Consider the following 25,873-nt stretch of genomic DNA (forward strand, 5'->3'; position numbering starts at 1 on the left):
CACAAAATAACTATATACTAATCCATCCACTGTAAGTATAATCTACTTGATTCTAAAAGAGGACTCTATCCAGTATTCTGTGATAATCCATGAGGGAAGAATCAGAGAATGGCTATGTGTGTACGTATGACTGGGGTCATTTTGTCGCCAGCCTATGCCACAGCCACAGCAACTCGGGATCCAGGCCACATCTTCGACCTACACCACACCCAATGGCAATACCGGATCTTTAACCCACTGAGCGAGGCCAGGGGCTGAACCTGCATCCTCATGAATACTATTGGTCTGATTCATTTCCACTGAGCCACGATAGGAACTCCTCACTGGGTATTTTTGCCAATATAATAATTGTGCCAATATAATCTTTTGCAATACCTCAAAAAAAAGTTTTAGTAGTTTGTGTATAATTACGTATAAAAAAATTACTTAACCATCTTGGAGTTCCCCGATGGGGAAGCAGGGTGAGGATGTTATTGCTGCCGTGGCACCAATTCAATTCCTGGCCCAGGAACTTCAAGTTTAGCAGGTGTGGCTAAATATTTAGTTGCCAATCCTGGAGTTCCCACCATGGCTCAGCGAATCCAACTAGGAACCATGAGGTTGCGGGTTCGATCCCTGGCCTCACTCAGTGGGTTGAGGATCCGGTGTTGCCATGAGCTCTGCTGTAGGTTGAAGATGTGGCTCGGAACCCGCACTGCTGTGGCTCTGATGTAGGCCGGTGGCTATAGCTCCGATTAGACCCCTAGCCTGGGAACCTCCATATGCCGTGGGTGCAGCCCTAAAAAGATGAAAAACAAACAAACAAACAAAAAATGCACAAAGTAACCTTCACTAAATGCTGGACGTATTTTATATCCTTTTGAGTTTTGTTTTTTGGGGGCCGCACCTGTTGCACATGGAAGAGTCCCAGTCTAGGGGTGAAATCGGAGCTAAAACCGCCAGCCTACACCACACCCACTGCCACTGCCACAAGAGATTCCAAGCCATGTCTGCAACCTACACCACAGCTCAGGGCAACGCTGGGTCCTTAACTCATTGAGTGAGGCAAAGATCGAACCCACAACCTCATGGTTCCTAGTGAGATTGATTTCTGCTGCACCACAACGGGAACTCCCATATTTTATATCTTCATTGTGGTGCCAGGTACAGGACTACATACGTACTTTTTGTTGGCCATGCCCACGGCATACACAAGTTCCAGGGTCAGAAAATGGAACTCATGGCAGTGACACTGCCGGATACCTAACCTGCTAAGCCACCAAGGTAACTCCCTTGATGAGCTTTAAAAGATGTATATAAAGGAGTTCTCTGTGGCACAGCAGGTTGAAGACCCGGCATTGTCCCTGCCCTGACTCAAGTTCAATCCCTGGCTCAGAAACTTCCACATTTGGCACAGCCCAAAAATAAAACCCTCACTGACCTGTACATGTACAACTGGCTGTATTTTAATATATTCAAATTACACTTCCAAGTTTATAATGTCATTCACTATCTAGGGTAATATTTTTCTTTTTTCTTTCTAGGGTTGTACCTGCAGCATATGGATGTTCCCTGGCTACATATCGAATCGCAGCTGAAGCTGATAGCCTATGCCACAGCCTATTCAGCAACGCCAGATCTGAGTCACATCTGCAACGTAAGCCACAGCCTGGGGCAACACCGGATCCTTAACCCACTGAGCCAGGCCAGGGACAGAACCTGCATCCTCATGGACACCAGCTAGGTTCTTAACTGGATGAGCCACAAAAGGAACTCCCATTCACTGTTTGTTTTAGGGCCAAACCCAAAGCATATGGAAGGGCAAGTGGGAGCTGCAGCTGCCAGCCTATGCCACACCCACAGCAACACCAGATCCAGGCCTCGCCTGCTACCTACACCACAGATGATGGCAACGCTGGATCCTTAATCCACTGAGCGCAGCCAGGGTTCGAACCCATGTCATCATGGACATTAGCCAAGTAGTCGGGTTTGTTACATCTGAGCCACAACAAACCTCCATTAAAATATAACATTTTGCTTTGACACAAAAGCTGTTCAACAAACTGAAAGAAAATCATGATACAAAAAAAAATCATGTAAAAAAAGAAATTAATAAAGGAGACATTCCTGAGATTCAAGTATGAATCAATACTCCAAAGATTGAAAAATATGACTCCTACAGGTACAAATACCCTATCTGTAGTCATCGAGTATTTACTCAACACCTACTTACTGTCACATGTCAAGACAACAAAGGAACTACAAAGAAAGACGTCAGAACAGAAAGAGGCCTATATGTCACTGTACAGAAGACAAGATGTTGAAACTTACGTTGTTAGCAAGAACGCCCCATCACCACATCTTTCCAGAGCCTTTCGTGCAGGAGGTTTTGCAGCAAATTCTACAAAACCTTTCCCCGTAGCTCTACCACGGTCATCCACAACAACAACAGCTTTCTCTACTGGACCGAACTGAGAAAACGCTTGCTCTAGGAGCTCATTGGAAACAACTGGAGAAAGGTTCTTGACAGTTAGGGCTGCTCCATGTGTAGCAAAACGAATTCGCAGAGGTCTGCTCTTCAAAATGGTGCCATCCAGCTCTGCTTTTGCAATTTCAGCCAGGGTTCTGGATTCCTTTTTAGGAGGAAAAGAAAAAAAATCACTTTTAGAAAATTATAAAAACACATTTTTTTTTTCGGCCACATCCACAGCGCATGGACGTTCCCAGGCCAGGGACTGAATCTGTGCTGCAGCAGCAACCCAAGCCTCTGCAGAGACAACACTGGATCCTTAATCTGATGCACCACACTGGAAACTCCAAAGATTTTTAACAGTGGTTTGTTTCTTGGGATGAGAGCTCTAAAAAATGCTGATAGGGTCATTTTGATTTTGTGTCTCTCAATTACAGTATCATTTGCATGTCACTAATTATTTAAAGATAAGTTAATTTAAGTTCTAACTCTAATGTCTTGTTAAAAGTCATCACTTAAAGATCACCTGCTCATAGAGAGTGACAGAACACTGTGAGTCAACTATAATAAAAAATTTTTTAAACATTATCTGGGGAGTTATCGTTGCAGCTCAGTGGCAACAAACTGGACTAGTATCCAAGAGGATATGCTGGTTCGATTCCTGGCTTCACTGGGTGGGTTAAGGATCGGGCATTGTCATGAGCTGTGGTGTAGACTGCAGACTGGCCTCGGATCTAGCGTTGCTGTGGCTGTGATGCAGGCCAACAGTTACGGCTTCAGTTAGACCCCTAGCCTGGGAACCTCCATATGCCGTGATGTGGACCTAAAAAGAAAAAACAAAACAAAAAACAAAACAAACACACGCACACACACACACACAAAAAAACACAGATTAAAGAATTTCCTTCTTGGAGTTCCTGTCGTGGCGCAGTGGTTAACGAATCCGACTAGGAACCATGAGGTTGCGGGTTCGATCCCTGCCCTTGCTCAGTGGGTTAACGATCCGGCGTTGCCGTGAGCTGTGGTGTAGGTTGCAGACACGGCTCGGATCCCGCGTTGCTGTGGCTCTGGCGTAGGCCGGTGGCTACAGCTCCGATTGGACCCCTAGCCTGGGAACCTCCATATGCCGCGGGAGTGGCCCAAGAAATAGCAACAATAACAACAACAACAACAAAAAAAGACAAAAGACAAAAAAAAAAAAAAAAAAAAAAAAAAAGAATTTCCTTCTTGAAGAATCCCAAGTCAGCATAAAACATAGGCATCTAAAACAACAAACCAGTAAAATGAATACAGGTATGTTCTTTCTGAGTTTGAGATCTTTCCAGTGAAAACTAAAAGAGGCTTTATACATGTTTGTGAAGAGTACAAATGTACTACTTCAAGAAAAAAGTCTTAAGGTCACAAGAGCTTTATTTTTTTTAATTTTTATTTATTTTTTTCACAAGAGCTTTTTATTCAATCCCTAGAATGTTCACAACGGCTTTAAATTACTGCATGTATGCTAAAACCTGTCTACAGAACTAATTTTACAAAGACATAACATTTTTACAGATCCTCAAAATTCAAAATTTATTACAGTTAACTTAGTTAAAAAAGGTAAAGAGGGAGTTCCTGTCGTGGCGCAGTGGTTAACGAATCCGACTAGGAACCATGAGGTTGCGGGTTCGGTCCCTGCCCTTGCTCAGTGGGTTAACGATCCGGCATTGCCGTGAGCTGTGGTGTAGGTTGCAGATGCGGCTCGGATCCCGTGTTGCTGTGGCTCTGGTGTAGGCGGGTGGCTACAGCTCCGATTCAACCCCTAGCCTGGGAACCTCCACATGCCGCGGGAGCGGCCCAAGAAATAGCAACAACAACAACAAAAAAAGACAAAAGACAAAAAAAAAAAAAAAGATAAAGAGATTTATTCCATTTGAAGAGAAATCAGAGTATGCTCTTAACTTAGTAACAGCAGTAGCACCAGGAAACACTTCACGAATATCTAACTAGGGATATGTCCTTCGCACCTAAGATGTCATTTACTTCAGCAACTCTGAGTAGACTTCAGAGGAGTTCCCCTCGTGGCACAGTGGAAAGGAATCCAACTAGGAGCCATGAGGTTTCGGGTTCAATCCCTGGCCTCGCTCAGTGGGTTAAGCATCCATTGTTGCTGTGAGCTGTGGCGTACGTTGCAGACACCACAGATCTGATATCACTGTGGCTGTGTCGTAGGCCGGCAGCTATAGAGCCGACTGGACCCCTAGCCTGGGAACCTCCATGTGCCACAGGTACAGCTCTTAAAAGCAAAAAAAAAAAAAAAAAAAAAAAAAGAAGAAAGGAAAAAAAGTAGACTTTAGGAATGAAGTCTTCAATTACAATGCTGTCACAGATAAAATCAGGAATGGGAAGAAACATGAAGAAATCTAATGCGGTGATGTTAATGTCTTCACCTAAAATCACCAAATCATACACTTAAAATTTGTGTGTTTCACTACATGTAAATGGACTCTAGTTAATGATAAGCATGCTGAAATGTTTAATGGTTATGGACTGATGGATAGAGAAAGAGATGAATAGATATGTGAAAAAACATACAACAAAATTTAACTGTAAAATCTCGGTGTTAGGAGTTCCCATCGTGGCTCAGTGGTTAACGAGTCCGACTAGGAACCATGAGGTGGCGGGTTCCATCCCTGGCCTCGCTCAGTTGAGGATCCAGCGTTGCCGTGGGCTGTGGTGTAGGTCACAGACGTGGCTCAGATCCTGAGCTGCTGTGGCTTTGGCGTAGGCCGGCAGCTACAGCTCCGATTGGACCCCTAGCCTGGGAACCTCCATATGCCGCAGGAAGCAGCCCAAGAAATGGGAAAAAGACAAAAAAAAATCTAGGTGTTAAATGCTGGAAAGGGTGTGTTGAAAAGGGAACCCTCCTCCATGTTGGTGGGACTGTAAATTGGTACAACCACTACCGAAAACAGTAAGGAAGTACATCAGAAAACTATACACAGAACTACCGTATGACCCAGCAACCCCATTCTTGGGCACATATCCGGACAGAACTTTCCTTGAAAAAGATACATGCACCCGTATGTTCACTGCAGCACTATTCACAATAGCCAAGACATGGAAACAACCTAAATGTCCATCAACAGATGATTGGATTAGAAAGATGTGGTGTATATGCACAATGGAATACTACTCAGCCATAAAAAAGACAAAATAATGCCATTTGCAGCAACATGTATGGAACTAGAGACTCTCATGCTAAGTGAAGTAAGTCAGAAAGAGAAGGACAAATACCATATGATATCACTTATATCTGGAATCTAATGTATGGCACAAATGAATCTTTCCACAGAAAAGAAACTCATGGACATGGAGAACAGGCTTGTGGTAGCTGGAGGGGGCTGGGGGGGGATGGACTGGGAATTTGGTATTAATAGATGCAAACTACTGCCTCTGAAATGGATAAGCAATGAGATCCTTCTGTATAGTACTGGGAACTATATCTAGTCACTTATGATGGAGCATGATAATGTGAGAAAAAAATGTATACATGTATGTGTGACTGGGTCACTTTGCTATACAGTAGAAAATGGACAGAAAAACTGTAAACCAGCTATAACGAAAAAATAAAAATCATTATTTAAAAAAATCAAGTGTTAAATGTTCATTTCTGTATGCCTAAAATTATTCATAACAGTATGATTGGGGGCAGGGGAGTAGACAGAGCCTGGTGAGGACTTTGTAAAACTGGAAAGTGTTTCTAGACAGCATCTCCTATTCAGATTCTGTCAGATATAGTCACCATATCACATACTGGCTTTTTTTTTTTTCTTCCCAGAAGCAAGAAATATCTGTTTCTCTGTTAAGCACTTTTTCACTGCTGGCAAATTTTTTAATGCTTTTGGGGCCAAATAACATGTTTATGCTGTCATGAATTTTCAATGTCATAACCCATCTTCAAAGTTTATACTTTTTACACTTTTAAATGGTTCTACATCAGGGCTTCCCAACCTCAGCACTGGTAACAGCACGGGCAGAATAATTATTATTATGAGGGGCTGTCCATGCACTGTAGGGTATTTATGTCAGTAGAACCACCATCAGTTGTGAGAACTAAAAATATCTCCAGACATTGCCAAATGTCCTCTGGGAAGCAAAAGCACTCCTCTAAGTGTGTACGAAAGTAACCAGAGAGTCAATTAAATTTATGTATTTGAAATGAACCAAAGATCTCTTTACTTTGTATCTCAGAAGAGTGACGGTAACTTTCATCAAGAGGTTACTTATATGGCAGCCATTATCTCTCCCCTTCAAATACATACATGCACCCACACGTCTGTGTGCATTATCTTTCTCCATCTCACCAGCGATCCGTGTGGGTTTTTCTACTACCCTCACCGTGTACATGGGGAAACAGACCTGTGAAGGGCAAAGTAACTTGTCCAAGATCACACACAAATGCCGATTTGAATCTATACAGAAATCACAACCTCCACCAATACACCATAAACCCCACGATCCAGCTGGTATCCCCGTACCACTCTGCATAAAATGTGGAATTACCGGTTCTTAATGGAAAGGAATACAAAAACAAGAAAAAAACTGTCACGTGACTACCTCAAGATAGATTGCTTGAACTAGGGCCTAATGCTTTCTCCTGGTCCCATTCCAAAGTATGCGATGTTTTCTCTCATTGTTTACGAATGGTTAGAATTCCCCACTGCAGAAATTAAGTATAGTTAATTTATACTTACACAATATATATAATTAAGTATGAGCAGGAGTTCCCTGGTGGCCTAGTGGTTAAAGGATCCCACACTGCCACAACTGTGGTTCAGGTTGTTGCTGTGGCACAGGTTCAATCCCTGACATGTGGTGCAGGGAGTGTGCCCCTCCCCCCAAAGTGATAATGGTTCTCAAACTTTAGCAAGTACCACAACAACATGGAGGGCTGGTTAAATCCCGGAACTGCTGGGCCCCAACTTCAAATTTTCTGATCCAGAAGATCAAGGATGAGGGCCTAGAAGCTGCATTTCTAATGAATTCCAGTTAACTGATAAAGTGAGACAATTTCTGAAATGGTATAGGGTTAGCATGAATGGTAAAACAAAAAATGTAAGTAGCCTTCTGCTTATACTTAGAAGAGATGTAAAGCTACTAGACAGGGACCACTCTTCCGTGAATCACTGCTGCAGAAATCGGTTTACTAAAGCTAAAAGCAGGGGAAAATAAAAGCAGAAACCAAATACTGATCAAACTACTGACTGTTTTAACTATATTAAACTCACTTTAGGGGAGTTCCGTCATGGTTCAGTGGAAACAAATCTGACTAGCATCCATGAGGACTCGGGTTCAATCCCTGGCCTTGTTCAGAGGGTTAAGATTCCAGCATTGCCATGAGCTGTGGTGTAGGTCAAAGACGTGGTTCGGATCTGGCATGGCTTTGGCTGTGGCGTAGGTTGGCAGCTAGAGCTCCAATTCCACCCCTAGCCTGGGAACCTCCATATGCCATGAGTGCGGCCCAAAAAAATTCAAAATAAATAAATAAATAAACTCACTTTAATAATGCGCCACAGGCGCTCCCCTGTGGCACATCAGATTAAGGGGCATCACCACTGCAAAGAGTTTCCAGACGAAAGTTTCCAGACCTATGGCCTGGGAACTTCCACATGCCATGGGCACAGCCGAAAAAATTAAGTGTCCTACAACCTTTCAGTTAATTTACTTAATCTAAATTGCTGGTAGCCATCCAAAACCTAAAAAACAGTATCTGAGTTTAAAATTCCACAAAATGTGTACAAAATACCCAGACTCATCTTTAATGTATCACGTACTCACACTATGTGTTAGAACTTCGTTCGCAAGTAGCTGCCACCTAAATTCTTTTTCTCACCATTACAGGAATGCTGATTCTTTACCATCTCAAAAATGTCTCAGAATTCGTCAACTAACTGGAAAACTACAATTAACTGGAAATAGATGTCTAAGAAATTTTATTTTTATTTTAAACATTAATTACTGAACAAGTGAAAAGTATTCCTAAAAACACAAACGAGATAAATTACACCACTACTTTAGAGCCACTATGGCACTACTGTACCCTACAGCCACACTATTACTTACATTCAGTTCTGTTATGCACTATATGACTTTCCTAAATAAAGGGGAAAACACACACACACTTAACTATTTAGAGCTTTTAAATTTACCTGTGAAACAGAGTTCAGGTTAAATAAACTCTCAAGTATCCATTAAGTCAAACCTCATAAACGAAATTTTAATTTCCAAAAGACAAATTTTTAACTTTCCTACACAAAAATTCAGGACCATGGGTCTTGAGAATATCCCAAAGAAGACAGCAGCCCTTTTCACCCCATTTCACAAGCCCACCGGAAACAAACTTGAAGCAAGGAGAAGTTCCCACTGTGGCCCAAGGGGATCAGCAACATCTCTGGAGCAAAGGGACACAGGTCTGATCCCCAGCCGGGCAAAGTGGGTTAGGGATCCAGCACTGTCATAGCTGCAGTGGCGAAGATCACCAATAATGGCTCAGATCTGATCCCTGGCCCAGAATTCCATATGCAGCGGGGAAGCCGAAAAGAAAAGAAAATCGAGGGCCCATGTTGTGCAATACAGCAGCCACAAACCACTACTGGCTACTGAATTAGAATAAATAAAATTTAAAACTCAACTCCTTGGACAATACAACAGCCATATTTCAAGGGACTCTGGTATGGCTAGTGGCTATTATACTGGACAGGGCAGAAACGCTAAAGGAAGGATTTTTAGATAAGAAGGAAAAACTTTTCCATGTCAAAAGAATGTTTATTGGCTTATTTTTAAGTGTAAGGCTTCCAAACAGGGAAATGCTGCCCTACCATTCTTTCTCCAGAATGTCAACTTCAGAAGAGACCAAGATGGTGCCAGAGACTAAAAATTGTGAAAATGTTAAATAACACTTTGGAAAATTCACTAAAAGTTGCCTATAATACTTTATTATAAAAACCTAACTTTGTTTATTCTCACTTATTTATTTTGGCCAAACCTATATAATGCGTAAGTTCCCAGGCCAGGGAACAAACCCTCACCACATCAGTCGACAACTCCAGATTTTTTTTTTTTTGTCTTTTTGCCTTTTCTAGGGCCGCTCCTGCGGCATATGGAGGTTCCCAGGCTAGGGGTCTAATTGGAGCTCTAGCCGACAGCCACAGCAACTCCAGATCTGAGCCGCATCTGCAACCTATACCACAGCTCACAGCAACGCCGGATCCCTAACCCACTGAGCAAGACCAGGGACCGAACCTGCAACCTCATGGTTCCTAGTCGGATTCGTTAACCACTGTGCCACTAAGGGAACTCCGACAACACCAGATTCTTAACCCACTGAGCCACCAAGTAACTCCCTAACTCCCTTTAAGGTAAGTTTTAGATTTATATTAAAAATAATTTTAGGAGTTCCCGTCGTAGCGCAGTGGTTAACGAATCCGACTAGGAACCATGAGGTTGCGGGTTCGGTCCCTGCCCTTGCTCAGTGGGTTAACAATCTGGCGTGGCCGTGAGCTGTGGTGTAGGTTGCAGACGCAGCTTGGATCCCGCGTTGCTGCGGCTCTGGTGTAGGCCGGAGACTACAGCTCCGATTCAACCCCTAGCCTGGGAACCTCCATATGCCGTGGGAGCGGCCCAAAGAAATAGCAAAAAGCCAAAAAAAAAAAAAATAATAATAATAATAATTTTATCAAGTGACAGGCTGTTCGCTAACATCCAAAACATAGTTAAATGGGAGTTCTCGCTGGGGCACCAAAGGATCAGCACTGGCTTGGGAGCAATGGGACGTTGTGGGTTTGACCCCCATCAGGTACAGTTGGTTAAGGATCCAGCGTTGCTGTGGCTTGAATCTGATCCCTGGCTGAGGAACTCCATTTTTGCCAAAGGGAGGCCAAAAATGGAAAAAAACAAGCAACAAAAGAAAACCCACAAAACAAAAACATGTTAGTGAAACGTACTTAAAACTTATGTTCAAAAGGTCGATTATTATACACCAATTTTAAGGAATTTCTAGGTCTTCAAATGTTCTACCTAAAAACGGTCTCATTTGATTATGTTTCTCTACGTATTAGAATTTTGCCTTGTCCACTCATCGAAAGAAGAGTTTAAGTTCTACAAAGAAAAGCTTCCACAATCGGAAATGAACATTTGAGGATCAAACCACAACACCGGCGGAACTCAAGCCTATCCCGGTAAAAACAAAAACCATGCAAAGGTACAAAACTCTAGAACAGGACCATGCTAAACAATAAATAACTCTATACCCGGTGATTAAAAAAACAAAAAACGGAAAGCCATTTATTTACCTAAAACTGTCCCCCTTTTATAAAGATAATTTGTTGGGGGGGGGAATCCAGCATGTAAATACCAATTACGATGACGCCGTATAAACGACATCGAGGAAATTCTCAAAGCGCAGAGGAAAACGTAATAAAACAGGTACTCTGTCCTGGAAGTATAAAACGGCACTTTTGTTTTTTTAACATTAGGGAGGCACGATGTGTGCACGGTACTAGCGAACTTGCCGCTTTATTTGACAAGGGGTGAAGCGTGCTCCTCCAGCGCACAATGCGCGAGCGACACAGAAAGTAGCAGCCCGCGCCGCGCGAGGACAGGCGGCCGGGCCCGGCGGAGTGGGGTGACGGAGGGGAGGCAGACCAGGCGGGGGCACGAGGGCCGGGAGAGGGAAGACGAGGGGCGGCCGGGCGGGGCGGGGGGGCGAGGAGGAGGGAGCCGAGAGGCCGAGGGAGGGAGACGCGGAGGGGAGGCGCGGCCCGCCGCCCGCCCGCGGCCCTCACCAGGCGGATGAAGCCGAAGCCGCGGTCGCGGTTGATGAAGACCTCGCTGGGCTCGCCGTAGCGCTCGAACAGCCGCTTGAAGTCGTCCTCGGTGATGTCCGTCGGCAGGTTCCCCACGAAGAGGCGGCAGCGCTGCGTGTACGTCTTCTCGCCCGGCTTGAGGAAGCTCTTGATGTCGATGGTGAAGCCGCCCTCCTCGGCCGGCCGGTCCTCGGCGGGCGCGGCGGGCGCGGGCGCGGGCGGCTCCCCGGGCAGCGCGAGCGCCATGGCCGCCGGCTCGCCCTCGCCGGCCGCCGACTCTAGGGCACGGAGGCGCGCCGGGTTCTTCTCGATGCGCACTTGCTTCAGGTTTCCTCTCAGCATCATCTCAGCGCGCGCCCTCCGGACCCAGCCCTACAGCTCGTTCCGCAGTGAGCGTCCGCCCACGGAGTCGGGGTCGGGAAGGACACGGTCGCGGACGCCAACCGCCAGCCGCACACCCGGCCGCACGCCCAAGATGGCGCCGCCGCCGCCGAGCCGGAGGCAGAGACGCCAAGTCAGCCCCGCCCCTCGGCCGAGGCCGCGCTGGAGCCGGGAGTCGGCGCGCCCGCGCACTGCAGAGCCAATGGCGCCCTGGGGCGCGCGCATGCGCACTGCTTAACGCGGTCCCCGGTTCCAGCCTACCCCTCCCCCTCCCCAGATAAGCGTGATGTTCCTTGTAACTACGGGGAAGTTTGTTCGGCATTGCAGCAATGTGTGAAAGTGCAAAGGTGTTGGGGACATCCATAGTTGCCCAAATGTCCACCCCAGTTTTCAGCAATGGCATGAAAGTGAAAACTTGCGGATTTAATACATAGCATTAAATAATGAGCTATCTCCCAATAATAGTTGAAACAAAACAGCATTTCTACCTTTTTCAAGAGCAAGGTTTTTATTGTATTTCCCGATGAAAAATCCAATTCCATAAAATAATCACGGTGTGGTTTTTTGGTTTTTTGTTTTAGGGCGGCACCGACAGCATATGGAAGTTCCCAGGTTAGGTGCTAAATTGGAGCTGTAGCCACTGGCCTACAGCACAGCCACAGCAACACCAGATCTGAGCTGCATCTGCGATCTACACCACAGATCCCGGCAACACTGGATCCTTAACCCACTGAGCGAGGCCAGGGATCAAACCCGCATCCTCATGGATACTAGTCAGGTTCATAACCCACAAATGTTTTACTTTAAAACAGCAATCCTGCAGTTCCCCTCCTGGTGCAATGGAAACGAATCTGACTAGGAACCATGAGGTTACGGTTCGATCCCCGGCCTTGCTCAGTGGGTTAAGAATTGGTGTTACAGTGAGCTGTGGTGTAGGTTGCAGACGCGGCTCAGATCTGGCATGTTGCTGTGGCTGGGGCGTAGTCCAGCAGCTGTAGCACCTAGTGTGAGAACTTCCAAATGCCAGAGGTGTGGCCCTAAAAAAAGAAAAGAAAAAAAAAAAAAAAAGTAAAACGGCAATCCTAATGCTGCTTATATCCAAGTGAAATGAAAACTTGTGTTCACACAAAAACCTATATGCAAATTTTATAGGGGCTTTATAAATTATACTGTAATCAACAAAAACTGAATCAACCCTAATATCCAACTGGTGAAGAGATTAACAGTAGTACATTCATAAAGCAGAATATACTCAGCAATAAAGAGGAATAAATGACTGGTAGAAACATCAATGTGACTCAAAGGCTACATTCTGAATAGATGACATTCTATGGCTAAGGAATACAGTTCAGTGCTTGCTAGGAACTGGAAGGTAGGGAGGGGTTATCGAGTAGGGATACAGCAAAATGTCTGGAAAAATAGAAGTACATCTTGATTGTGGTGACAGCTACAAAATCGCATGAATTTGTCAAAATAGGCAGAATGGCATACTAAAGTGGTCAGTGTTACTGTATTTAAATTAGTTTATGGAGTACCCTTGTGACGCAGTGGTTTAAGGGTCCAGCATTGTCATAGCTATGGCTCTGGTTCCATCCCTGGCCTGGGAACTAACACATGCTGCAGATAATGGCCAAAAAAGAAAATTACAGCTTAAACAAATGATTTCAACTATCCAAAAGCATAAAAATGAGGGAGTTTGCATTGTGGCTCTGTGGGTTACAAACCCAGCTAGTGTCCATGAGGATGTGGGTTCAATCCCTGGCCTCACTCAGTGGGGAAAGGATCCAGCGTTGGCGTGAGCTATGGTGTAGGTCGAAGATGCTGCTGCTGGGATCCCAAGTTGCTGTAGCTGTGGTGCGGGCTACAGCTCTGATTTGACCCCCACCCTGGGAACTTCCATATGCCCTAAGTTTGGCCCTAAAGAAGCAAAAAAAAAAAAAAAAAAAAAAACCAACTAAAAATGAAACACAAGGAAGAATCCTCATTTACCTCAGTTACACCCAGATTCTGATCCCTGTACAGCTCTGTAAATTCATCAATCTGACCCAATTCCCCACCCCTTTCCGCTGCCCCAAAGCCTTGGAAACTCACTCTGTCTTCAGAAAAATCCCCATTTTTAATTTTTTCACTGAACACTTTCCACTTTCCTGCTTTAACTGGAATATGGTTTTCCTCTGAAGACTGCTCCCACAGCCAGTAGAGGAAAGTGGGTGTGTTTCTTTCCTTCACCCCACATGTCACCAGGCCTGGAAATGACATTCCCTTGTGATGCCTTCCAATTTGGAGGTCATTTCTCCACTTCAACAAAAACGCCAGCTCCAAAAAGCTCATGCCAATGTAAATTCTCTCTCCCCGTTCCTCTTTTTATCCTCTCTCTATCCCGCTGTAATAACTTTCTGACCCGATCAGTCTTGAAAAATTTGACCACACGTTTCAGGTAAGACTTCAGCCCCTAGTAATTTTTCTTGACTTTATTTTTGCATCAAGCCTTTGCTTTACTCCAGAGCCTTGATCCTGGTACCAGTTTATCCAGTCGTGCATGGGCTGGCTGCCCCGTCCCCAGCCAGTGAAGCCAGCCTGGGTCTGTTCCACTTGGTGGCACAAAACGCCTTCTCCCCTCCAGCCACTCTGAGACATCTCTAACCTGGGGACGGTCAGGCCTCTGCTTTGTGCTGGCTGTTTCCTTGTCCTCTGGACCAGCCAATGACCTGCTTTGAAGTTCTCCCTCAAGCCTCACCTCCTCCAGGAGGCTTCCCCAGATTAGCACAGACTCATCCGATGACTCCTTTTCTGTGACTTCCACGCAGTCCTGCACTGCTGGGCATGATTCTCCAGGTGCGGCCACAGCAGCGTGGACAGCAAGCTTCAAGCGCTCTTGACTAATGTTCTGTACAGCAGGTTCACACACTTTTCTCTACCTCAGAGCAACACTCCTCCCCACCTCACTCCAAGCTGTTACCATCAACGTTTATTCATTTTGTAATGGGGAGAGGTGGGTGGGCAGCCGTTAGCAAGGGACGCTCAGAGGCCCTGTTCTGTCAACAGTCGGTCTTCCGGGGGTGCCCTCGGGAAAGAGTGTGGTGAGAAAACGACGTCTGCCTCCTCCACGGGGTCTCCAGGCCACCCAGCCTCAGGCTGGCAGGTGAGCTGGGGGCCCAGGAACAGGCAGAGGGCTGTGTCCTGCAGAGTGCCAGTGCCCTCCCTGTGGCAGGGCCCAGGCTCCACCTCTGTGACCTGGAGGGAGCAACGTCCCTGGGTCACGATCCCCGAGACGCAGGCAACAGGCAGACTGCTCCCTCACGGTCACAGTGGGTAGGGTCTGGGGACCAGGCCTAGAAGGCACAGCCAGCTGATACTGTCTCTTCAGCCGGGCCTGGGCACTGTGGGGAGGACTCACACTGGATGCTGGACAAAGCTCCCGGGCAGGGTTACCAGCGGCTCAGCGACACGCTCCTCCCAGCCAGGGCCTAGTCCTCAGCATAAAGCGGACACTTGGGACCTTCAACAAGTAAAATGAGGGGTAGTGACGTTGCTTTTTTATGTGTTAAAAAAGACGAGGCAATTCCGTTGTGGCTCTGCGGAAACGAACCTGACTAGTTTCCATGAGGATGCGGGTTCAATCCCTGGCCTCACTCGGGGTTAAGGATCCAGCAGTGTAAGTCGCAGACATGGCTCGGATCTTGCATTGCTGTGGCTATAGCACTGAATATGCAGGAAGCTGCAGCTCCAATGAGACCCCTAGCCTGGGAACTTACATATGCCGCAGGTGTGTCCATAAAAAAAAAAGACAGAAACGAAAGCACTTAAAAGATGAGGATCTGGAGTTCCCGTCGTGGCGCAGTGGTTAACGAATCCGACTAGGAACCATGAGGTTGCGGGTTCAGTCCCTGCCCTTGCTCAGTGGGTTAACGATCCGGCGTTGCCGTGAGCTGTGGTGTAGGTTGCAGACGCAGCTCGGATCCCGCGTTGCTGTGGCTCTGGCGTAGGCCGGTGGCTACAGCTCCGATTGGACCCCTAGCCTGGGAACCTCCATATGCCACGGGAGCGGCCCAAGAAATAGCAACAACAACAAAAAAAGACAAAAGACCAAAAAAAAAAAAAAAAAAAAAGAGAGGATCTAATTCATTTTTCTCAATGAATAAAGGGGGCACTGGTCACTTTCATTAGTTTGCTCAGATATCCAAGAGTCTATCCAGTAAAATCATGTAACACATCTGTCATTCGCTTAATCGGTATTAATGAAATAATGGGCACACAAATCATTTGCAAAGGAACTTCGGAACCTGTGACGTGCTGTCAAGTATCCTCAAGGGCCTCTGAAAGCAAACTGCATTTTCGGGAAGCCCAAAGCCTCAGTCGGACCCACATCTGAAAGACTGAAGTGATCAGTTGTCAGAAAAGAAAATGGTCACAAACGAAAGAGAATGATTTCCTTGGTCACCCCCATGCTTCGTGCACTGGCCTCACTACCAGTCTGCAAGCTCCTGCGCAGGTCCCGCCGAGCGCGCCTCTCCCACTCCAGGCAGTGCTCACCTGCCATTCCGCTTCATGGGGAAAACCGAGAGACAATATTCGTTACAAAGGAACTGGTATGAGAAACCAGAAGCAAAGGGAGAATCAGTAAATACGTGAAGGGAACATCAATTGACGCTGAAAAAACTGAGACCCTTCATTTTCATTGGTGTATTTCTCCTTCAGATGACAAGAAAAAAATGGCTCAATACCTAAAGGTTAACAATATATTTTTATTTTAATATTTCTTACGTTTATACCAACTTAAAAATAGGTATGCACTCTTTATGCTTAGTTTTCACCTGACAAGAAAAGCCAAAACATTGACAAATTAAATTAAAGCAAAACAAAACAAACACAAATTAACCACCTTAATTTAACATAACAAAAGATATTGTTTTGCTCAAACAATAAAATGTTTTGCCCAAATGAGATAAGCCACAAGTATTTGGTTTAACAGCAAAGAGCTGCAGTTTCAGATCCCATTCCCTTTCTGAATGGCACTTGTTCACCTAAGTATCTGTTCAACTAGTACTGATAACTGTAAGCCTTTCTGGCCCTCTTTCAGGATAATCAGAACAGAGTATTAGCCACATCAGTCAAATGTCAGTCCTGGAACGCCCCTTTTAAAAGGTGTGGACTGACGGGCTGACGAGATTAACAACTGCCTAGATGGAAACTGGCATTTCGTCTCACGGCTGAGCTTTAGAGTTTGAAGCAGAAGCCATCTCCGCTGGTTACGTACTATGACACGTGGAGCCAGCCAGGGCCTCTCACAGATGCCGCCGACCTCCGGGGCAGCGCCAAATGGGAGAGCTTGGCGCGTCAGATCAGGCCGACCGAATACAACAGCTTTACACCTTCCATCCCCTCCTTCTCCTCCAATTTGCGATCTGCAGCTTCAAGAGTTTTAGTTTTATTCAAATCAGATTTTAATTTTGAATATTTAACGCTATTGTTGATATGCATTTCACTCTCCTCGTGTTTGCTAAGAATATGAGATAAATGCTGCCAATCTTTGCACCCACTCTCATTCTTCAGTTGATTCTTCCCTTCCCCAAAGAGTTTGCAATAGAGACAAAAGACAGAATCTTTCAAGGTGGAGTAAAGTAACCAGGACCTAGCGGTTTTTTCACCATTTGGGAGAATTCTCGTATAGTAAGTTTCAGAAAACTTCCTCCCCGTATTGTCCTTTGGAAAGTTAAAATTCCGCACTTGAGGTGGGTCATTTTCAACTAGGGCGTCCCTTTGGTCAATGCTCAAAATTCGGGGCCATGTACCTGGATCTGCAGAAAGCACAGGTGGTATGATGGAGTCTTCCGATTGCTGCTCTTCCAGCTGCTCTTGACACTGACCAGCCATGGCTGACAAAGGCAGTAAATTCAAATCCTGCTGGATCACTGATGTATCTGGGTTACATTCTGCTGAGATCTGTAGCTCTGAAGTCTTTTCCTTCTTCTCTGGTATTTTCTCTATGTCTTTCAAAAGTACATCTGATGAGCCATCCAATTTTCTTTCATTTTCTTCTCTATTGGCACTCCTTTTTCTCTTTTCTGATGCTAATATTTTCTTTGAGTGTGTTTCCATTATCTGAGGAGAAATAGTTTACAACTTTATCTTAAACTGTTAACACTGAAAAAATTTATATACAAATGACCAATAAGCACATGAAAAAAAGTGCTCATCATTAATCATCAAAGAAATACAAATCAGGAGTTCCCGTCGTGGCGCAGCGGTTAACGAATCCGACTAGGAACCATGAGGTTGCGGGTTCGATCCCTGCCCCTGCTCAGTGGGTTAACGATCCGGCGTTGCCGTGAGCTGTGGTGTAGGTTGCAGATGCGGCTCGGATCCTGCGTTGCTGTGGCTCTGGCATAGGCCAGTGGCTACAGCTCCGATTAGACCCCTAGCCTGGGAACCTCCATATGCCACGGGAGTGGCCCCAAAAAAATAGCAAAAAGACAAAAAAAAAAAAAAAAAAAAAAAAAAAAACCCAAAGTAGAAATAACAATAGGGGATTATCCATTCAATGGACTACTATTTTGCAATAAAAATTAAGACGTATGCTATAATTTGGATGAATCTGGAAAATAGTATGATATGCAAAAGTGCCATATACGGTATGATTCTGTCTAATAAAGGAACATTAGCTCTTCTGGAGTCAATAAAACAAAAATGCAAAAAAGGATTCGAAAGAACAAAGATGTACCAAATATAAAAGGCATCCTATTAGCTACAGTACTACAGTACAGGGTAAAACCTGCCCGCTGTATACCATGGAGCTTAAGGAATTAAGCATGTTGTGCCAATAAATTCCTAAGAGCAGAGGCAGCAATGAGGTAGAAAAAGCCGGAGTGACATGATGAAACTTGTATTTAGAAAGACTGGCCTGACTGTACGGGTTTTCAAGGGTTAAGGAAGACCACGGGCACAGTCAGGAATCAGGAATCCATGGTGATCAGTTCTGGAAAGAGGATGGGGGCCTTGTCTGGAGTTATGGGAAAGATGATACGGGGCTGGGCCACAATTAGCAAGTCGTATCTGGGTTAGATGGTCACTAGGTCTCCGGGGGGCTAAGCAAGACGGAAGAGGGGATTCGGGACTTGAGAGGGGAGACAAAGCCATGTGTGTAATTAAATACTGGTATTGGAAACAACAGGAGCTCCCGCCGAGGCTCAGCGGAAACAATCCGACTGGAAACCATGAGACTGCGGGTTTGGTACCAGGCCTCACTGGTGTTGTTGTGATCTATGGTGTAGGTCGCATATACGGCTCAGATCCCACACCGCTGTGGCTGTGGTGCAGGCTGGCAGCTATAGCTGTGACTGGAATCCGAGCCTGGGAACCTCCATATGCCGCAAGCACAGTCCTAAAAAGCAAACCAAAAAAAAAAAAGAAAGAAACAGGAGTTCCTGTGATGGCTTAACAATAACAAACCGGCCTACTATCCATGAGGATGCAGGTCTGATCCCTGGCCTCACTCAGTAGGCTGAGTATCCAGTGTTACCATGAGCTGTGGAGCAGGTCGCAGACAGGGCTCCGATCTTGCGTTGCTGTGGCTGTGGCATGCAGGCCTGCAGCTCAGATTGAACCCCTAGCCTGGGAACTTCCATACGCCCACATGGCCCTAAAAGCATTTAAAAAAAAAAAAAAAAGGAACATATTAAGGTTTCAGATTGAGGTCAAATCTAGCTGTGTGACTTTAAATAAGACCCTTGCTCTGAACTTCAGTATCTTTTATGGATATAGATATAAATACTTTTTTTTTTTTTTTGTCTTTTTAGGGCCGCACCCACGGCATATGGAGGTTCCCAGGCTAGGGGTCCAATCAGAGCCACAGCTGCCGGCCTGCACCACAGCCACAGCAATGCAGGATCCAAGCCATGTCTGTGATCTACACCACAGCTCACAGCAATGCCAGATCCTTAACCCACTGAGCAAGGCAGGGATCGAACCCAAAACCTCATGGTTCCTAGTAGGATTCGTTTCTGCTGCGCCACAGTGGGAACTCCTTAAGCTATATATTTACATCAAATTTATGAGCTTATTGTCCGCATATGAGCTAAAGCTTATGGTCTAACAGATACAGGCATAGTACCCACCATTTTTTTTTTTTTTTAGGGCCACACCTTCAGCATATTGAAGTTCCTGGGCTAGGGGTCAAATCAAAGCTGCAGCAGCCGGCCTGCACCACAGCTACGACAATGCTGGATCCTAATCCCACTGAGCAATGCCAGGTATCAAACCCACATCCTCATGGATAATCAAACCCACATCCTCATGGATACTAGCTGGGTTCTGAATCTGATGAACCATGTGGGAACTCCAGATGTGGCTCAGAGGTAACAAACACAACGAACATCCATGAGGACCTGGGTTCTATCCCTGGCCTCACACAGTGGGTAAAGCAGCTGGTGTTGCCGCAAGCTGTGGTACAGGCTGCAGACGCAACTTGGATCTGGCGTTGCTTCGGCTGTGGTGTAAGCCGGAAGCCACAACTGCGACTTGACGCCTAGCCTGGGAACCTCCACATGCCATGGGTGCAGGCCTAAAAAGACAGAAAAAAAAAATTAGAAACCTTTTAAAACGATTATAACCTGCACCACAGCCGTTACCAGCCTCAGAATGCCAGATTCTTAACCTGCTAAACCATGAGGGAAGTCCCACCATGCACTTTTGAAAAGATAACTTACGCTAAGTCCTTTTGCCTCTTTTCAAGCTGTGGACTGTGATCTTCTACCAGCCACACCCAAAAGCCCTTTGCCTTCCTTGCAAACACTCACAAGTCAACTACGGTGCCCTGCTTCCTCTAAGATGCAACAAGCCACCCACCACACTGTTATTTTCCCTAAACGCAAACCGTTTAAATCCCTATCTAGTGAAATGGGGGCTGAGAAATGTTCCTGCTTCAGGAGTTCCCACTGCAATGCCCTAGGCTAAGAATGTGACCACAGGAGTTCCCGTCGTGGCTCAGTGGTTAACGAGCCCGAACAGTATCCCTGAGGAAGAGGGTGCATCAGTAAATTAAGGATTTGGCGTTGCCTTGAGCTGTGGGGAAGGCCGCACACGTGGCTCCGATCCTGAGTTACTGTGGCTGTGGCGTAGGCCGGAAGCTGCAGCTCCAATGTGGCCGCTAGCTTGGCATCTTACATATGTCTCGACTGTGGCCGTTTAAAAAAAAAAAAGAAACTGACTGCAATGATTCAAGTTCCTCAAGTTCCTGGGGAGACACACACAAGACCGATTGCGGGCACAGCACAGTGGGCTAAAAGATCTGGCACTGTTGCAGGTGCAACGTAGGGCACAGTATGACTAGGACGCAATTTCTGGCCCCTAAACTACCCTATGAGTGGGTTCGGCCATAAGAAAACATAAGAATGTCCCTGGTTGACATGTATGATTCATCCTGAATTTTTATATATGGGATCAACTGAGGACAGGCTTATTTAGTCCAAACAAACAAAAAAACTGTCCCAGCCACCATCTGTTGAAGAAAGATCTTGCTTTTTTATCAAAATGATTTAGTACTTTCTTCACAAATCAACAGGCTATGGAGTTTCCGACGTGGCACAGTGGAAACAAATCCGAAGAGGAAACATAAGGTTGCCAGTTCGACCCCTGGCCTCGCTCAGTGGGTTAAGGATCCCGCGTTGCTGTGGCTGTGGTGTAGGCCGGCGTCTACAGCTCCAATTGGACCACTAGCCTGGGAACCTCCATATGCCTCAGGAGTGGCCCTGAAAAGACAAAAGAAGAAAAAAAGAAAATCAACAGACTACACTTCTACGATTTTATTTCTGCTCTGTTTATTCCACCAATTTGCTTCTCTTCATGTGCCAATACCAGACTACCCCAATTACTACGACTGTTTAATAACATTTTTCCTGCTTTGCTGAATATATTTACAGTGTATTATGTGATGTTTTGAGGTTTGTAATGTCTTGAAATCAGGGAAATGATAATTCCCTCATCGCTATATCACAATATACCCACAGACTTAAACATAAAAACTCAAACTAAAAAGCTTATAGAAGACAACATTGGTATCTTCATAAACTTGGTATGCAAAGATTCCTTAAACAAGACACAAAAAATACTAATTGGAAAAGCAAAGAGTAGGGAATTCCTCCGTGAATCAGTGGTTTAAGGACCCAGCATTGTCACTGCTGTGGCTAAAATTCCTGTTGTGGTGCGGGTTTGATTCCTGGCCAGAGAACTAACACATTCTGCAGGATTTGCCAAAAAGAAAAAAAAAAGCAAATAGTAAACCAGACTTTATCAAAATTATAACCCTGGAATTTTCATTGAGAAAATGAAAAGGCTAAACAATGTCCAGGAAAAATACATTTATTTTACAAAAGCTACATATTCAGAATATATAATAAATTCCTGGAGAGTTCCTATTGTGGCTCAGTGGCAACAAAGCTCACTCGTACCCATGAGGACACATGCAGGTTCAATTTCTGGCCCTGATCTATGGGTCAAGGATCTGGCGTTGCCATGAACTGCAATGCAAGTCGAAGACTTGGCAGAAATCTGGTGTGGCTGTGGCTGTGGCTGTATGCCAGCGGCTGCAGTTCCGATTCAACCCCTAGCCTGGGAACTTTCGTATGCTGTGGGGGCAGCCATAAAAAAAAAAGAATTCCTACAATTCAATAATGGAAAGGCAATCCAATTTTTAAAGAAAAGTGAATGCTGGGAGTTTCCATCGTAGCTCAGCAGTTAATGAACCTGACTGGCAACCCTGAGGACACAGGTTTGATCCCTGGCCTCGTTCAGTAGGTTAAGGATCAGGCACTGCCAGGAGCTGTGGGGTAGGTTGCAGATGCGGCTTGGATCCCATGGTGCTGTGGCCATTGCGTAGGCTGGTGGCTACAGCTCTGATTTGACCCCTAGCCTGGGAACCTCCATATGCCGCACAGGTGCAGTTCTAAAAAGAGAGAAAAACCAAAAAAAAAAAAAAAAAAAAAAAAAAAAAAGAAAGAAAGAAAAATGAATGCAAAAGCGAGCCAAGGTGTTCCTGTCGTGGCTCAGTGGTAAAGAACCCAATTAGTAGTCATGAGGATGTGGGTTTGATCCATGGCCTCACTAAGTGGGTTTGAGCTGTGGTGCAGGGATCCGATTAGATCCCTACTTCCATATGCCACAGGTGTGTGGCCATTAAGGCAAAAAAAAAAAAAAAAGGCTTCGGTGAAATTGAGCCATGATTTGAATGAGATAATCATCAATTCACATCCACTAAAACAACTTAAATCAAAATAGACTATATGTCAAGAGTGCCCTGCTGGCTCAATGGCTTCAGGATCTGACATTACTGCTAGGGCAGGATTTCGAACTCTGACCCAGAAACTTCTGTAGGCAGGTCCATTTAAAAAAAAAAAAAAGGGAAAATATCAAATTTTGTTGAGACTACAGAGTAATTGGAACTATCAAGTTTCAGCGGAAGTTCAAAATAGTAGAAAAAAAATTACTAACTGTAGTATCTGCGAAAGTAAAGATTTAAAACAAGCTTATTTACACTCATCACTTACTTTCAATTCTCCTTTAAGAATAATATTCCATGACACACTGACAAAAATGGAAGTAAATGAGATGCTAAAATAATGTAACCTAACAAAGATTAGTCAGAGCAAATACGATCACTTAAATTCACTAAAAAGGAAGTACCTGTTTATACTCATTAACACAACTTGGGCAGCAGAATCTCATCTGCTGATCTTCAACGACGAGGATGTTTCCAGCACCTTTGCTGGCCAAGTACTGTCCACACTGCTCACAGCAATTCATTATCAGACCATTGGCCAACCTGTACTTATTAAAGCACTGGTTACTGCACAGCTTATGTGTTACATTGTTAACGCTGACTTCATGCCGAATCTAAAAGAAAAAACAATTTATTAAAAACATCAACCAGATTAGCATTGGAAATGAGATATCTAATTTTTTCAATAAAAACAGAGTAACTCCAGTAATTTCTTAGTGGATGAAATATTCACAGAAAACACTTAAGAAGCTCATTTTCCTATTATTTGAGTTTTATCATTTATTCTTTGTAAAATCATTCTTTGACTTCTTAAAAGGAAGAACCAGATTCATAGAAAATGCAATAAAAGTAGTTACAATTTCCCCAAAGACGTTAAATAATTACCAAAAATGAACTGGTTAGCAAGCTGTTTTTGTTCTTTGTCTTTTTAGGGCCGCACCCGTGGCATACGAGGTTCCCAGGCTAGGGGTGTAATCGGAGCTATAGCCATTGGCCTATGAACAGATCACAACAATGCTGAATCCTTAACCCGCTTAACCTGCTCATGGGTACTAGTCAGATTCATTTCTGCTAAGGCAAGAGGGGAACTTCTGGTTAGAAAGTTTTGATATGACCTGCTTAAAAATAAATGGGTAGGGGGAGTACCCATTGGGGCTCAGTGGTAATGAACCCAGATAGTATCCACGAGGATTTGGGTTTGATGCCTGGACTCACTCTGTCGGTTAAGGATCCACTGTTGCCGTGAGCTGTGGTGAAGGTCAAAGACGAGGCCTAGATCCCTTGTCGCTGTGGCTGTGGTGTAGGCGGGCAGCTACAGCTCCAACTGGACCCCTAGCCTGGGAACTTCCATATAATGCAGGTACAGCCCTAAAAACCAAAAAAAAAAAAAAAAAAAAGATTGGGAATTTGTATGTTTTATAAACTTCTGAGCCCTAGAAAGCTGGGGCAGGGGAGATAGGCAGTATCACCCCCATTTAGGACGGTGTCTGCATATACCTGAGCTCTTACGTGGCTCAGCCCTATGCCGAGATAAAATCAGGACCTTGAGGTGCGTGGCTTCAGGGTGACCAAGGCCAAATTCAGTTCACAGGTAGCGGGTTAGGCAAGGACTCTGGATGCTTGTTTCATCTTTCAGCAACTGGGAGGATGGCGACACCACCTAAGGCAGGTGAAGTGACCAACAGACTTTCTCCACTTTCTATGTGTTCTTGGAGGACTGGCTGTTTCTTCATGTCCTGAACCTTCATTTTTATTTAGTGAGGCTTATTTAACAAAACTCTCCATAACACACTATTGCTTGGTTTACTAATACATCCAATTCCACATAGGCAGATGTTTGCTCCCCATACGACGGGAACAACACTGGATTAGGAGGCAGTTCTAACATATGCTGATTCTTCCTTTCAACTTCACTGAGTATGAACTTACAATGGCAGCTAAGAGTTAAAATCATCCCTGTTGGGATTCCTTGCTGTGGCGCGGTGGGTTAAGAATTCGACGCAGGAGTTCCCACTGTGGCTCAGCGGCTTACGAACCTGACTAGTATCCATGAGGTTCCTGGCCTGATTCAGTGGGTTAAGGATCTGGCATTGCCATGAGCTGTGGTGTAGGTTGAAGACTTGGCTGGGATCCCAAGTGGCTGTGGCTGTGGTGGAGGCCGGCAGCTGTAGCTCCCATTCGACCCCAGCCTGGGAACTTGCACATGCCAAGGGTGTGCCCTAAAAAAATAATCACTGTTACTTTTTTTTTTTTTTTTGTCTTTTTGCCATTTCTTGGGCCGATCCCGTGGCATATGGAAGTTCCCAGGCTAGGGGTCGAATCGGAGCTGTAGCCACCGGCCTAAGCCAGAGCCACAGCAACACAGGATCCGAGCCACGTCTACAACCTACACCACAGCTCACGGCAATGCCAGATGGTTAATCCACTGAGCAAGGGCAGGGACCGAACCCGCAACCTCACGGTTCCTAGTCGGATTCGTTAACCACTGCGCCACAACGGGAACTCCAATAATCACTGTTAATCTAGATAAAAACTAAAAGAAGATGTAAAACTCCACACCTCTGTTAGGTTACTACAGATTGTACATCTTGATTTATTGAGAACTCTTTTGCTAAGATTCTGGATGTCTTCACAAGGAGACACAGAAGATGTTTTACAAAACTGATGGAAGGTTTCACTCGATTCCATTTGAGGAACAACAGTAGCCTTCTTTGTAGGTGCATCTCTGAAAACACAAGGAATAGACACAATTTTTAAGAACACTCCAACTTAATCAAATACATAAACAATAATTGATATTTTTCAATTTCTTTTTTTTTTTTTTTGTCTTTTGTCTTTTGTTGTTGTTGCTATTTCTTGGGCCGCTCCCGCGGCATATGGAGGTTCTCAGGCTAGGGGTCCAATCGGAGCTGTAGCCACCGGCCTACG

General features: G+C 45.0%; 2 protein-coding genes across 10 annotated transcripts in view; both read right to left on the reverse strand.

The window, feature by feature from the left end:
• PSPC1 (paraspeckle component 1) overlaps positions 1-11,768 on the reverse strand; it is a 95,081-nt gene extending 83,313 nt beyond the window's left edge. For all 7 annotated transcript variants that reach the window (XR_002336589.1, XR_002336588.1, XR_002336587.1 and 4 more), the window contains exons 1-2: positions 11,272-11,768; positions 2,311-2,612 (exon numbers count right to left, since the gene is read on the reverse strand). Coding sequence is in view for 4 of the 7 variants with exons in the window: in XM_021065421.1 (XP_020921080.1) it covers positions 2,311-2,612; positions 11,272-11,637 (668 nt within the window). In the remaining 3 variants the exon portion in view is untranslated. The remainder of the gene's footprint in view (positions 1-2,310; positions 2,613-11,271) is intronic.
• The window catches only part of ZMYM5 (zinc finger MYM-type containing 5), a 53,887-nt gene continuing 44,412 nt past the window's right edge, over positions 16,399-25,873 (reverse strand). For 2 of the 3 annotated variants that reach the window (XM_021065423.1, XM_021065425.1), the window contains 3 exons: positions 25,505-25,670; positions 23,350-23,559; positions 16,399-17,775 (listed from right to left, as the gene is read on the reverse strand). In XM_021065423.1, coding sequence (XP_020921082.1) covers positions 17,011-17,775; positions 23,350-23,559; positions 25,505-25,670 — 1,141 coding nt within the window. In that variant the 3' untranslated portion in view covers positions 16,399-17,010. The remainder of the gene's footprint in view (positions 17,776-23,349; positions 23,560-25,504; positions 25,671-25,873) is intronic. The other variant, XM_021065424.1, reaches the window with a different exon arrangement.

Source organism: Sus scrofa, chromosome 11, assembly GCF_000003025.6.
Source record: "Sus scrofa isolate TJ Tabasco breed Duroc chromosome 11, Sscrofa11.1, whole genome shotgun sequence".
Taxonomy (NCBI): domain Eukaryota; kingdom Metazoa; phylum Chordata; class Mammalia; order Artiodactyla; family Suidae; genus Sus; species Sus scrofa.